This window comes from Podarcis vaucheri (genome assembly GCF_965113315.1).
Source record: "Podarcis vaucheri genome assembly, chromosome: 17".
NCBI lineage: Eukaryota > Metazoa > Chordata > Lepidosauria > Squamata > Lacertidae > Podarcis > Podarcis vaucheri.
In genome coordinates this window covers 19226413-19240628 of record NC_138755.1, presented here as the reverse complement: position 1 = coordinate 19240628, position 14216 = coordinate 19226413, and the positions used below count along the sequence as shown (strand labels likewise).

Below are 14216 nucleotides of genomic sequence, written 5' to 3'. Positions count from 1 at the left end.
ATTAAATAACAATGGAAAACTAAAGATGGTTGGTCCCTGCAAAAAAATTCCTTTTTCTTTCTGTATATTCGGATGTTTGATTTATTATTTTCTCTGGAATTTTAAAAAATGCAATAAAGATTTTTTTTAAAATTACTCGGTTATGCTAAAAATGGAGACCACTTAATAATAATAAATGACGTCTGTCAGTTCTGTTTCTAGCGTCATTATCAATAGTTGGTGGTTTGGACAGAGGTGCTTATTTGACCTCCCAGTTTTCACTTTTCAACTGCCCTTTGTTTGCAAAATCTCTTCATTTCTGTCTGTTTTAGCACTCTACATACCTGTTTTAGCAATCTCTCTCTCTCCTCCTGTGGCGAGCCCATACTTTTGTCCTCTGCCATCATTTGATTCCGATGTTCCTCAAGGCCATGAAGCTTTTCATACAGTTGCAGAGCCTCCTGTTTAACCTGGGAGTGTGCTATTTCCTGAAGAGATAAACTTCATTACTAAAGTGATGAAAAATGTTGTGAATAAAGTCATGTAAGTGATCTGTTAAGAATTTTTGTACATCAACCAAAAGTGCTCATGTGTTGAAATTGCCAGGTAACAATTTATTTATGATTTGTTTATAAAGAAATATATATCCCTGAATACTGTTTGCAAAAAAACACACCCATATAAATACGAACAATAGTATTCAATAAAATGCCCTTTAAAACTTGATAAAAACAAAACTATACATCCTGGATAAAACTGAGTAGAGAACTAAAAATAAAAAGCCTACAACCACTGAGTAACAAAGCCCATGGCTCGATTACAAGCATTAATTGATATCAGTGTCCAAATAAATCAATAGGCTATCATGGGATTTTGGCCATATTTTCTTAATGGTACAGCAAAAACAAAAAACCAACAACTCATGCCAGCTTTTGTTTTCTCATTAACAAAATTTTAAACACCCTCCAATTTCAACCATTTTGTAATTGAAGAGAAGAATTTAATGTCATACATACAGCATCTAGAGACTGTTCTTTTATATTCATAGCATCCAGTTCTTGCTGTAAAGCACACAATTCCTACAAGAGTAAAATAAATTAGTATGCAGGTCCTGCTACTGGAATATTCATTACCAGAAATCTGTTACCTGAACACAATTAGTTATACCCAACCTTTGCTAAATGAAAGACTGGTTCAGATATCCAAACAGCTGGAGTTTGTCCAGTTCCTTGTGTTTATCTTGGCAGTGGCAGCATTTTGGGCAGAAACCATGGAGTGAGGGACAGAGATAGGGCACACCAAGGAGCAGAAAAGATCAGACAAATGAGGGAGCAGGAAGGATCAGACAATTCGGTTTTTCTTTTGTTTGGCAGTAGTCTCAGGCAGAAACCAAGGAGGGAGAGTTGTTTAGTCAATGAGTAGTGTCCGACTCTTCGTGAGCCCAAGGACCAGAGCACGCCAAGCACTCCTGTCTTCCACTGCCAGTTTGGTCAAACAGCAGGAGGCAGTGGAAGAGGGAGGGAGAGAAAGGACAAATCATGGAACAGAAATGTTCATATAGGAAATACTGGAAATCACCAGCTCATAAAGCGAAAGCTCGCCTAACGAACAATTTCCTAGGAACACACTGTGTTTGGAAAGCAGGACCGGGGCATTTGGTTAATGAAAGCTACTAGAGGCTACGTGCATAGAAAATGGACCCCTCCAAAAAATATGGGGAGTTGACAGCTTAGTCAAGATCATGCTATCCTACATAAAAGGATTTCAGCTTTAGGATTGCCGCTGTTGGATTTCCGCTACAGGAGTTCTTTTTCATTTATCAATGCTTTATTGATTGTGCTGGGGCTCATCAAGATGTAGTTCAGACATGAAAGCGTCACCTGCAAGAGCTTTTCATTTGCCACTTTCATCTCCATGTATTTAGCTTGATCCTCTTCAGACATATTTTTGACTATGTTTTCCGCTGCCTGCTTTTCCTGCTGGATGTCATCTTCCACAGCTTGAATGAGATTTTCTTTGCTGCATCACAAAAGCAAATATTTTGTAAATCTGTTTCATTTTTTAAAAAAGGTTATTCAAATCTCTGATTTACACAGAAGTACTCAGCTTGCTCTGCTAGCATTTGGTTCTGACAGGTGCTAAAGAAACATGGAGAGAACACCATTTCCCTTTCTCCTAACCACTGCCCATTTTCTCATCTGTTACTACCAGATGAGTACCAGAAACAAGGAAATTACTTCAACTCCCATCTGCTGAAAAATTCCAGGGAGGAAAAGCATAAGTACTTTCCTATTTAGCCTGTAGGCTGATCAAAACCAAAGTGTCAGAGTTAAACTAAATCTGAATCAAATGCTTACTTTGCTCCCTGCCCCACAAATAGATGAGAAGCTCAATCATCAATTAAAAGATTTTGTTCAAGCTCAAACCAGAACAGAACCATCACCACAACAAACAACAGGTCACTGATTTTATATATATGGCATTTTAGACCAGTACACTCTCTGGTCCCAAACAACAGTCCAATTCACATGACCAGTGAATGAATCAGAAGCATCTTTATTTGCATCAGCTACTAGCCACAGAAGTAGCCACAGCATGGGATGCGTGTGGTGCTGTGGATTAAACCACAGAGTCCAGGGCTTGCCAATCAGAAGGTCGGCGGTTCAAATCCCCACGATGCGGTGAGCTCCCGTTGCTCGGTCCCTGCTCCTGCCAACCTAGCAGTTTGAAAGCACGTCAAAGTGCAAGTAGATAAATAGGTACCACTCCAGCGGGAAGGTAAACGGTGTTTCCGTGTGCTGCCCTGGTTTGCCAGAAGTGGCTTAGTCATGCTGGCCACATGAGCTGTACGTCGGCTCCCTCAGCCAATAAAGCGAAATGAGCACCGCAACCCCAGAGTCGGTCACAACTGGACCTAATGGTCAGGGGTCCCCTTTACCTTTACTAGCCACAGCAATGCAATGCAATAAAATGTACTGAAGAAAGAGGTAAAAACTTAACTATAGAAAATACATTTTGGGGGTTTACATCAATTGCCCCGCTAAAAACATTGCAATTTTTGCTGTCATCTGATCATATTGATCTGCTAAAAGAAAGGACACAGTGGCAATGGTTGAACAACTCGGCATGCACAATAATAGAGGGGCAATAATATCAATCCTCAAATCTTTATAAAGAGTGCAAGCCCAGTGAATGTGTCAAAGGGGATCCAGGTTTATGCTCACCATCTCGGCTTCCAACCCTTTTCTGCATTAAGCTTCTGAACAGAGCCCACAGGCACACTTTGTAGGGGCATAAGCCTTCTCCATTTAATTTGCATTTTGCAAGATACTAGATCTCAGAAAGAGAGAGAACTGAAGAGGGTAGGAGTGGGGATTGTGGGTGTGAGTCTGACCCCTCCCTCTGTCGTGCGCCAGTGCTTATGTAAATAAGGCTAGCTTGAGCACATGAACTCCTGCCTTGAAGGAACAAAATAAAAAAAATTCCTTCCAGTAGCACCTTAGAGACCAACTAAGTTTGTTATTGGTATGAGCTTCTGTGTGCATGCACACTTCTTCAGATACACTATCTTGAAGGAAGTTATACATGTTGGGCTTGCGGAAAACATTTGTACTGTGCCTTCTCTAACGGTTGGGAAGCTGCAGGAAGCTTTAATGCTGAAATTTACTATTGAAGATTATGAGGGGAAACAGCTTGGCAGGGGAAGGGTGAGAGTGCCCTGACCCTCATGCAGTAGCTTGGCTACTCTCTACAGCTGTTACTGAAACCTTCTCCCTAACCTTTGAGCTAAGTGAAGCATGCACATTCTTCCTGGGGGAAATCCCGGTCTGTATACCTGTGTTGGTAAGGCCTATGGCACTGTACAGAACTGCAAGCTCTGAGTATCCAAGTTTGGGTGGCATTAAAAGCATTAAAATATGAGAGAGAGAGAGAGAGAGAGAGAGAGAAAGAAATAAAGAAAGAAACAATCTGGCAAGCAGCAGCAGCAGCAGCAGCGATGTGAGCAACAGGATCAGTTTGGTAAAAATTGCTCTTCATATTTTTTCCATCACACTACATCTTTCCATATTACGTTATCAGCCGTATTTCCCCTGTGTTCCTTCTCAGCTATTAGCACTCTCTCTCTAACACATTTAGGATACTGGCTTACCTGAGATTGGGCCCCATGGGAGTTAATGGGCCTTACTTCTGAGCAGACATTAAAGAATTGCTCTATTAAGTATCATATTACAGTAGTACCTTGGTTGACGAATGCCTTGCTACTCGAACGTTTTGGCACCCGAACGCTGCAAACCTGGAAGTGAGTGTTCCAGTTTGCGAATGTTCTTTGGAAGCTGAACGTCTAACGCGGCTTCTGATTGGCTTCCGGAGCTTCCTGCAGCCAATCGGAAGCCATGCCTTGGTTTCTGAATGTTTTGGAAGTCGAACAGACTTCTGGAACAGATTCCGTTTGATTTCTGAGGTACAACTGTATTTATTCATTTAATCTAGCCAAAGCCATTGCCGAAAGATAAAACTATCATATAGGAAGATTAGGGCACAATATCACAATGATCACACCCACTCTATCACATAGGCAAATCACTATCGTAATATGAATATTTATACTTTCTCATGTGAACCGGAGATGAACCGGCACACGGGTGTCAAATAGGTTACTGAATCTTTGTTAGCGTAAACTGGAATCAGAGCAACTATAGTCACAGCTGAATCAGAACTGATCCAAAATGTTTAGTGCCTTCTCCTCTCACTGGTTTGGACTTGATGATACATGTGACATATACAAGTTAAAGGTGATTTTTAATTCTTTGAATGTAACTTATACCTAACCTCCACCCTGATCAGCATGTTAACAACTGCAAAGGCTTTTAGCTGTCGCTTTTAATATGCACTTTGTATATTTATATTGTCTGATGTTTGGTAACTGTACCCCACTAAAAAATAAACTTCTACCCATGGCTCTCTGTTTCCAATACAATCATGTTTTATTGGAAACTCTAACCGTGGGTAAACTTGCTCTTTCGCCCTCACTTCATGTCATAAACATGATACCTGATCATATTCTAAAACTTCCTTATTGGCTGCAAGTCTATTAAGTCACATATGAACCCAAGTCAATCTTTTGCTAAAGGCATCCTGAAGTTCCTTATTTTAAACGACGTGCTTGCTAATAGGGTACAAAGGTTGAAGCCAAGTGAAGTTCACATTGTACTCTTCTTTTTTTAATCCACAAGGATACACGCAAACATGAATATGATGTTCCAGAGAAAAAATAAGAAGGTAAGTGATTGGGTAAACTGCTAGTATTATCAAACGTATAGATGTTTGTTTTATTAACAAATGTATAATAAAATACATTGTTTCACAATCCAACTATTAAGATTATAGTTTAAATATTATATTGGTTCAAAGCTGTATGAATTCACTCGATGGCTTTGCAAGAGGACATCTTTGGAAGCTTGGAAAATATTTTTCAAATGTTTCCCCTCAGTTTAAACAGGGAAGCTGCCAGTTTTATTCTTCTTAAATAACGGAGGGCCTTTAATGGAACACTTCAGAAATAAATGTTAATTCCTGAAGAATTTTACTTGATTTTAATACATATATACATGGACTAAAAGGAGAAAGTTTTCACAAGAGACACTACAATTTTTGTGTGGGTTTTGCGAGGTTATTGATATTACTTGTTTGGGTGCTCCAATGTTTCTAGATACTGCCGGCTGTGCTTTTCTCTATCTTTTGAGATTTGCAAACTTTTCCCTATAGGGAAGGGTCAAGCAGTTCGCACCAGTACAATAGATATGGCTCATGTCTTGTGTAGCCTTGATCAGTGGCGCCATTTCAGAGCTCTGGAGGGAGGATGGGCAGGAAGAAAGATTCTAAGTATTTGAAGTACTGTATAGCTGTTGCAGTTTCTTTCTTTAATATTTAGTAACAGCTACAGCGATAGCATTAAGACATCTGATGAAAGAAAACCAGTACTTGGATAATTTTTATTGTATTTCTACAGAACACCTCAACAGATCACAGCTATGTCATTTTTTTAAGTATCAGAACACTAGGTGAAATAGACAAAGACAAGAGACTTTAAAAAAGACTGGGAATCGTTCATGCTGTATTTACAGAAATATTGTAAAGAAATGGACTCACTAGCAGGGTTTGAGTAAAACACTTACAATTAAGAAAACAAGAGTAAAGGTTAAGAAACAATATGGAAATTAATTAAATGTAAGAAGTAACTGGAAGAAAATTTGGTAGAAAAATGATAAGAATGCAAGAGCATTCAGCTGAAAGATGAAAAATAAGAGAAAATTTAAGCAGAAGTAGCAAATTGTCAAAGAACCAGAAGGAGAAGTTGAGGGAAGTCACGGGGTGGGGGGGGAGTTTTGTTTTATTCTATTTTTTTAATATGATAAATGTGTTGAATATTAAATTGTAAATTTTAATAAAAAATTATTTTAAAAAAAGAACACTAGGTGAAATAATTTCTTGAACATTGACAGATGACAAAGGCCTGATTTCATAGCACAAACTATATATAGTTTACATTTCCATATTTTACTCAGTTCTACAAATCCTGTTGATTCACTTGGCTTTGCAATCACAACTATGATACTCTTTGTGAACTTCTTTTTCATCATCAAATTGAGCTTCAATACTATTCAAGCGATAACGTGTACCTACAGGTTCAGAATATGAAGCTTGCTTGGCTCCCGACACTGGTTGCAGCTCTCTTTTTACATCCAGTTGCTGCTTCTCAAATGGTAAGCTTCATAACCGAATCAAGCTACTTGGCTACTTTTCCTATAAAGCTGTTAACAGCTCGATCCTTTACATGTGTTCTATGAAGAAAGCCACATTGTGTTCAATGTAGTTGACTCCTATGCGTACTTAAGACTGCAGCCTAAGGCTATTTTAACTCCTCTTTTGGGGTGGAGTGGCAGAAATTATCATATTCATATAGATGATAGGACCTCCGTTGCTTTGCGGGATATCTTCAGAAGGAAAGGCTTGTGGGTAAACCCTACACAAATCCGGAGTGCAGTCCCTAAGATGGTACTTCTTTCCAGCAACTCCTGCCACCAAGCTGGTGACAAACATATTGCTATGATTTCCTTTGGACCACACCAGCAAGGTCTGGTCGTCTGAGCAGTCCAGGAATACCATACACACTGCCCAGGCTTGTGCCCTGGGGAGGTCACTTGGGTGCAGCTAACATGGTGATTTGATTCACCCCTGGAGGCGAACTCCATTGTCTTTCGAGACAGATGGATGCCAATAATATATATGATAGAGTACGGTATGTGAAGGATCCAAAACCCACAGAATACAGTGCCTAACCAATCATATTATGATTCTCATCACCTGCAAAATACGGTAGTTATTTCATGGTACTCCCTTCTTAACACCAGGAAGAAATATTCCATGAGTTTTGTTCTGGTCCTTGTAGGCTGGTATGGGATGTGCCTTGCATTAAGCGAGGTGGGGAAATAGATGATCTTTTTAAAATAAAAGTTCCCTTTAGCCCTACAACTCTCTGCCAAAGCATTTATATTCAGTCCTGAATGATTCAGGTATTTCAGATTTCTATGCTCAATATTCTACTGTAGAAAAGAGTTTAACTCCAACATTTTTTATTTGAGCCCCAAGATTTCAACAAAAACGGAGCAGGCCTGTTTTCCTATAGCGTGAACTACTTTTTCTGGTCATTTTCTTTCACATATTGATCATATAGCTGACTCAAATCTGAACAGCTGTAGCTTTATTTATGGTTATATAGCTGTTTTGTGCTGCTGCTTTTGTTTCTATATTGATGATACACTTTCAATGTTGTTATAGGATTGTGTTTTGCAATGTCACTTGTTCTGATTTTCTTTCTGAAGATTAGCAGGGCAGAATTTTCCTTTACAACAAACAATAACATCAATATATTTTAGAAAAGTTTTCATATCCCTATATATGAGAGCTTGATGAACATATTATCTGTTTTATCCTGGTAATCTTCCCCAATCTGTATTTGTAACATTTTCTCTCTCTTTGTTTAACAGGTTAAGTGCGAGGAAGCAGCAAAAAACTATACTTCTGTTCCTCCTGGCCTAGACAAAAATGTTTCTATACTAGTTCTCAGTTACAACAGCATCACTTTAAATGAAAGTGATACCACAAATCTTCAAAAGTACATGAATATTACAGAATTATACCTAAGCAACAATTCCATTTCTATTCTCCGTAATTTTACTTTTGACAAACTTTCAAAATTAGCAGTTCTAGATGTTAGCAATAATTCTATCAGTACAGTTGAACAGGCAGCATTTGCTGGTTTAAAGAAACTAAAGATTTTGCACCTACAGAATAACAAAATTGTGAAATTAGATTACAGTGTGTTTGTATTGCTAAAGAGCTTGGTGGTCTTAAACCTAAAAAATAACCTTTTGAGATATTTTGATGCAAATGTATCCCTTAATTTAACCAAAATCACATTAATTGGAAATCCATGGAATTGTTCATGTGACCTCCTTAGTTTACAGAGTTGGCTGAAGACCACTAAAGTAACCATGCGTAAGTATCAAAAAATGTATTGGTGTTTTAATCTATACGATTTCCATTTCAGGAGGACTAAGTGTACTCCATTGATGTATGAATTTAGCTATCCTCACATCTTTTATTTTTGAGATATGGATTCCTTTGGACTGAGTGCCAAAAAAGCCAAAAGGAGTTGTCAATAAAAAGCACACCGAAAAGATAAAATATGAACTAAATGTCGAGCACATACATTAAGCTGGTATTTGAAAAGGTCATGTCTGAAAATTGCCTATTCATCCAACAGATTTTGAATAGGAAAAGAGGCGTTTGCCCTATGAACTAGAAATGTGCTAAGTAATGTGGTTTCAGAAAAAAAATAACAGTGCTATCCTATATGCACCTACTAAGAATTATTCCCACTGAGTTCAATGCAACTTACTCCCAGCCTTAAGACTCCTATTAAACAGATGACTAGCACAGTCAAACCTGCCTGAGAGTATCATATGTGATACTGAATATATTCATATATTTTATGCCCAGGAATATTTTCATGGAATGAATAATTGTTGGAAATAATATATTTGCCTCTGGCAACCCTATAACACTAGATGGTCTCATGGATTATTTTTAAAGTTCTAAACTATACTGTCTGAAATTGTTTTTGAGGGCAGCGCAGACCAAAAACTTTAATCTCTTTGAAATGTTTATATTTACAGAAAATGAGAACGGTACTGTGTGTACGTATCCAAGCAGCCTGAAAGAACAACCTATCAAGACAGCAATTATAGCTGACTGTGAGAAAAGAGAGATGACTACTGAAGCAACCACCTTATCTTTCACTTCTCTTAATCCAACTAATGATAGTCTATCTCTGCATAATGGTACAAATAGAAAAGCACTAAAGTCAGGTATATTTCCATTTAATTTACCGGCAGCACCCATATGGCTATAGAAGCCATGCATTTCAGAAACAATACTAAAGATCATTTAGTGCACTGATACAGAATTTAAAGCAACTGCGTATTGAATCCAAATTTAGCTGTCTGCTAAAAGTGGGGCTCCCTCTGTTCATGGATAGCTTTTGATCCAGCAGAGGAATCCTGCTGGTGGAAGGAAGAACATTATTTTTTGCCCAATCCCCACCCGTTCTTTAGTCTTCCCACAATCCCCCTACCCTCTCCAGCCGATTTTCATAGGGTGCAAAGCTCTGCAAGGTGAACGGGCAATTGGTAAAGGTTGCTCCCCTCCTCTTCTGCCATTATATCAAACCTATAACTGTGCATTCTTTTCCTTAAACATTGTTAAGAGCAGCTCCACCATTTCCTTTACATTTCTCAGGAAGAAGAACTATGCTATCCTCATATAAATTAGAATATTTAGCATATATATTGATAATAATATTAGATGTATTACCAAAATAGCTTTTGAATGGTCTTTTAAAACAAGTAATATGCTGAAAGTTATGCTGACTATATATAATTGCAATATAGCCTTTTCTAGTTTTTTATGCATAGTGGTAAATGTCAGATTAACCCAGACAGTCATGCGTCATTGGGAGCACAAAGTTCAAATTCTTTTGTTAAACTTGTTTCTGGTGCAGCTAGATCTCAGCTGATCTAATTCAAGATACTCGCCCAGGGCCTCATTAACCTTGATGAATTCTTCCACTGATTTTGGATGAATATGCCTATCTGGGGTCACTAGTCACAGACAAACAGACATAGCTAGACCTGGAATGAGGCAGGTACCTCAGCACAATGTCCATTTAACTGTACCAGTTGAATTCCCACAATCATGTTAACGACAGATGCCTTCAGGACTCTTTAACAGAGCAACTACTGAAATATGTTCAGTCAAGTGCCAAACTTTACTAAAACACTGCTTTTAAAAGGCTAATAGTCAAATGTCCTAAAGATGATGTGTTAGCGTCACAGGTGTGGGAATTGCAAAACCACAAACTTGATTCTCCAGTGGATAGAAGTGCAAAGTGACTTTTGCATATTCTTTTTTCCTTGCAGCTCTTTTTACCTCTGAAAAGCTGATATGCAAGGTTAGGGAACCCTGAGAAACAGAATAGGGGATGGTACCAGGGGTTGCAGTGGGGATGGGATTTTGCAAAAATCACCTATACCCCTTCTGCCCACAGAAGCAGGCGATTTGCAGAGTGCGAACCTCTGCTGGATTTACCGTATTTTTCGCACCATAGGACGCACCGGACAATAGGACGCACTTTGTTTTAGAGGGGGGAGAACAAGGGAAAAAAAATTCTCCCCCTTTCTGTGCAGCGCCTCCTGCCGCTTCACTGAAGGGGCGCTGGGCAGAGAGGGGGAGAATTTCCCCCCTCGTTTTTCCGCTCTAAAACAAGCCGTTCAGGCGGCTACCTTGGAAGCCTCGAGAGCGAGAGGGGTCGGTGTGCACTGACCCCTCTCGCTCTCCAGGCTTCAGGTTCCTTTCGACCTGCTCTTTGGGGCTGGCGGGGGGAAGCCCACCACCAGCCCCAAAGAGCAGGTCAGGGAGCAGCGGAAAGGCGCAGCGGAGAGGCTCCTGCCATAGCTGCGCGTCACCTCTCCAGCCGGGAGAGGGCCGCGGGGCTATGGCTTCTTTAGCCCCGCGTGCGCTCTCCCGGCTGGAGAGGTGACGCGCGGCTATAGAGGCTCCTGCCATAGCTGCGCGTCACCTCTCCAGCCGGGAGAGGGTTGCGGGGTGCTTCTTTAGCCCCGCGTGCGCTCTCCCGGCTGGAGAGATGACGCACGGCTATAGAGGCTCCTGCCATAGCCGCGCATCACCTCTCCAGCCGGGAGAGGGTCGTGGGGGGCTGCTTTAGCCCCGCGCGCGCGCTCTCCCGGCTGGAGAGGTGACACGGGGCTGTAGAGGTTCCTGCCATAGCCGCGCATCACGTCTCCAGCCGGGAGAGGGTCGCGGGCCTATGGCGTCTTCGCTCCATAGGACGCACACACATTTCCCCTTCATTTTTGAAGGGGAAAAAGTGCGTCCTATAGAGCGAAAAATACGGTAACTCACTTCTGTGAATGGAAGGAGTCTAGCTCCAAGCCTTTATTTTTCTATGGAGAGAGGGAAGTTACTTGATAACTTCTGAAAGGTAACCTTATGAGGAAAAATGGAGTAAGAGTTGTATTTATACTGAAAAGTACTAAAACGATGTTTGATTTATTTTAAGGTGTGGATGTTCATCGTCCTGGCAAAAGTTGGACCTTTCTGATTGGTGTCCTGGTTGTTGTTATCAGCATTTCACTGCTGATTGGAATGGTCATCAAATTCCCAGTATGGTACCGTTATTTGATTAGCTATAATCATAGTCGTTTGGAGGAAGACGAACCAGAGATGTTTGAAGAAACTTTCACATCTCATAACTGCGCATTCCCACATACACCAGGTACCAATGAAGAAGAATCAGTTGTGGTTTTTGAACAATTTCATACATTTGTTCCAGAAGAAGATGGATTTATTGAAGACAAATATATTGATACATGAAGAGTTACTATTAATGTTGCCGTCTGAATCTCTCTGCCCCATTCTGAGATATGTGCTAAGGGCTGTCATATCTGTAGCTTTATAAAGCAATGGGCTAAAAAAACCAAACTGTTGCTGCTTGTGATTAATCAAAATATGCACTATTTAATCTTGGCATCATTACAGAAAACCACTATTGGTGAAATGGTGTTGGAGGATCAAAGGTTTTTATGTATGTAAATCAGGGCATTTTGCTTGGGTACCTGAAAGAGAAATATAGCCCTATACAGTCATACCTCGGCTCCCAAACGCCTTGGGACTTGAACGTTCCGGTTCCCAAATGATCAAAAACCGGAAGTGAGTCTTCCAGTTTTCGAACTTTTTTTGGAAGCCGGTGAGGCATCTGCTATTGTTTCCGGCACACCTGCACAATCGGAAATCAACTGGAAGCTGTGCCTTGGTTTCCAAACGTTTCAGAAGTCGAACCGACTTCCAGAACGAATTCTGTTCGACTTCCGAAGAACGGCTGTATATTTAAAAACAGGCAAAACAAGGGTCTGGCATGCTAAGGAGGTCATTACACAAATCATTAAGGAGGCATCCTCTGGAGTTTGGAATCCGATCATCAATGAAGAAGAAATAATATCTTCTGTGTCTGAACATCCAGAAATATGCAATTAATTAAAATAATTCTAATTAACAGAAACTAAGTTTCGCTTTTGTTGCACTATACAACTATGACCGATATAAGATAAATTAAATAAAAATGCTTGTTTGCACTTTTAAATGAACAAAAAATCAGAAAAACAGGTTGATACCATGGGTACCCTTCTGGAGTGGCTGTCTGCATTAGGGGTCGGTGGCACCGCGCAGTGCTGGTTTTAGTCATACTTGGTTGTTTCCAGAGGGTGATGTTTGAGGAGTGTTCTTTGGCCCCTTGGAGCCTTCAATTTGAGGTTCCTCGGGGTTCAATGTTAAATTAAATCTTTTATCCTATATGCTACTTCTGGGGTTTGTGATGGTGAGCTGAATTTTTATTTATTTAAAACTGACTTGCTCTGTTGTACATTTTACCCCTTATGCTGTTTCACATCTACATGAAATCACTGAGTAGAGTGCTGGTGTGGATGCCCTGGACCATTGTCTTGCACCAGCAATGGTCTGGACAAGAGCTAATAAACAGAAGCTCAATCTAGATAAGACTGAGGCACTGTTAGTGGGGGTTCCCTAGACTGGATGGCTGGGACGCTGCCTGCTCTTGATGGGGTTACACTTCCTCTGAAGGTGCGCGTATGTAGCTTGGGAGTACTCCTGGATCCTTTGCTATCGCTTGAGATTCAGGCTGCCTCTGTGGCACTGAGTGCCTTCCATCAACTTCAACTGGTGGCCCAGCTGTGCCCTTGTCTGGACAGGGATAGCCTAACTTCTGTTGTCTATGCTCTGATAGCCTCTAGTTTAGATTACTGTAACACATTACACGTGGTGACCGCATTGAGAAACTTCAGCTGGTGCAGAATTTGGCACACAGGTTGCTCAGTGGGGAAGACAGTTTGAGAATACAATGTCAATCCTAGCTCACCTACCAATTAGTTTCTGGGCCCAATTCAAAGTGCTGGTTTTGATCTCTAAAGCCTTAAAAGCAGCAGCTAGACTGGTGACTGGGAGTGGCTGCCAAGACCATATAACACCGGTCCTGAAAGACCTACACTGGCTCCCAGCACGTTTCTGAGTACAATTCAAAGTGTTCGTGATGACCTTTAAAGCCCTAAATGGCTTGGCCCAGTATACCTGAAGGAGCATCTCCAACCCCATTGTTCAGCCCGGACACTGAGATCCTCCTCCGAGGGCCTTCTGGCAGTTCCCTCACTGCGATAAGTGGTTACAGAGAATCAGGCAGAGGGCCTTCGTGGTAGTGGCTCCTGTTCCTTTTTAACCAGGCCTTGGGTTGATCTGATTGACATCCTATGCCCTTTTAAAACGTGGCTCTTTTTTGGGGGGGAGGGATGTTATTGGGTTGTTGTTTTTATTTTGATTATATATCCTGTGGTTTTTATGTTGATCTTTTCTGTGAACCGACTCGAGACCTCCAGGTACTGTATAGGGCAGTATATAAATTCAATAAATAATAATAATCTAAAGTGTGAAAGGTCAGCACACACCTGCTACTGCTTGAGTACAAAGACCAGAGAAGTGTCAGGGGTTTATGAATTGCATTATAACACAATACAGAACATTTCTATGCA

General features: G+C 40.6%; 2 protein-coding genes across 6 annotated transcripts in view; one reads left to right on the top strand and one right to left on the bottom strand.

Annotated features, from left to right (window-relative positions):
- Positions 1-14216, bottom strand: part of IFT74 (intraflagellar transport 74) — a 41993-nt gene that overhangs the window by 20513 nt on the left and 7264 nt on the right. For all 5 annotated transcript variants that reach the window (XM_082204914.1, XM_082204917.1, XM_082204915.1 and 2 more), the window contains exons 9-11: positions 1860-1998; positions 996-1058; positions 324-467 (exon numbers count right to left, since the gene is read on the bottom strand). In XM_082204914.1, coding sequence (XP_082061040.1) covers positions 324-467; positions 996-1058; positions 1860-1998 — 346 coding nt within the window. The remainder of the gene's footprint in view (positions 1-323; positions 468-995; positions 1059-1859; positions 1999-14216) is intronic.
- Positions 5139-12676, top strand: LRRC19 (leucine rich repeat containing 19). Its single transcript, XM_082205090.1, has 5 exons — positions 5139-5259; positions 6666-6743; positions 8028-8538; positions 9219-9410; positions 11681-12676. Exons 1-5 carry the CDS (start codon positions 5227-5229, stop codon positions 11992-11994), a joined length of 1128 nt encoding a protein of 375 aa, XP_082061216.1. The 5' UTR covers positions 5139-5226; the 3' UTR covers positions 11995-12676.

Coding starts and splice junctions, on each gene's coding strand:
- LRRC19 (XM_082205090.1), top strand. CDS start 5,227: ATGAATATGATGTTCCAGAGAAAAAATAAGAAG. Junction 8,539..9,218: donor GACCACTAAAGTAACCATGC/GTAAGTATCAAA, acceptor TTATATTTACAG/AAAATGAGAACGGTACTGTG. Junction 9,411..11,680: donor TAGAAAAGCACTAAAGTCAG/GTATATTTCCAT, acceptor ATTTATTTTAAG/GTGTGGATGTTCATCGTCCT.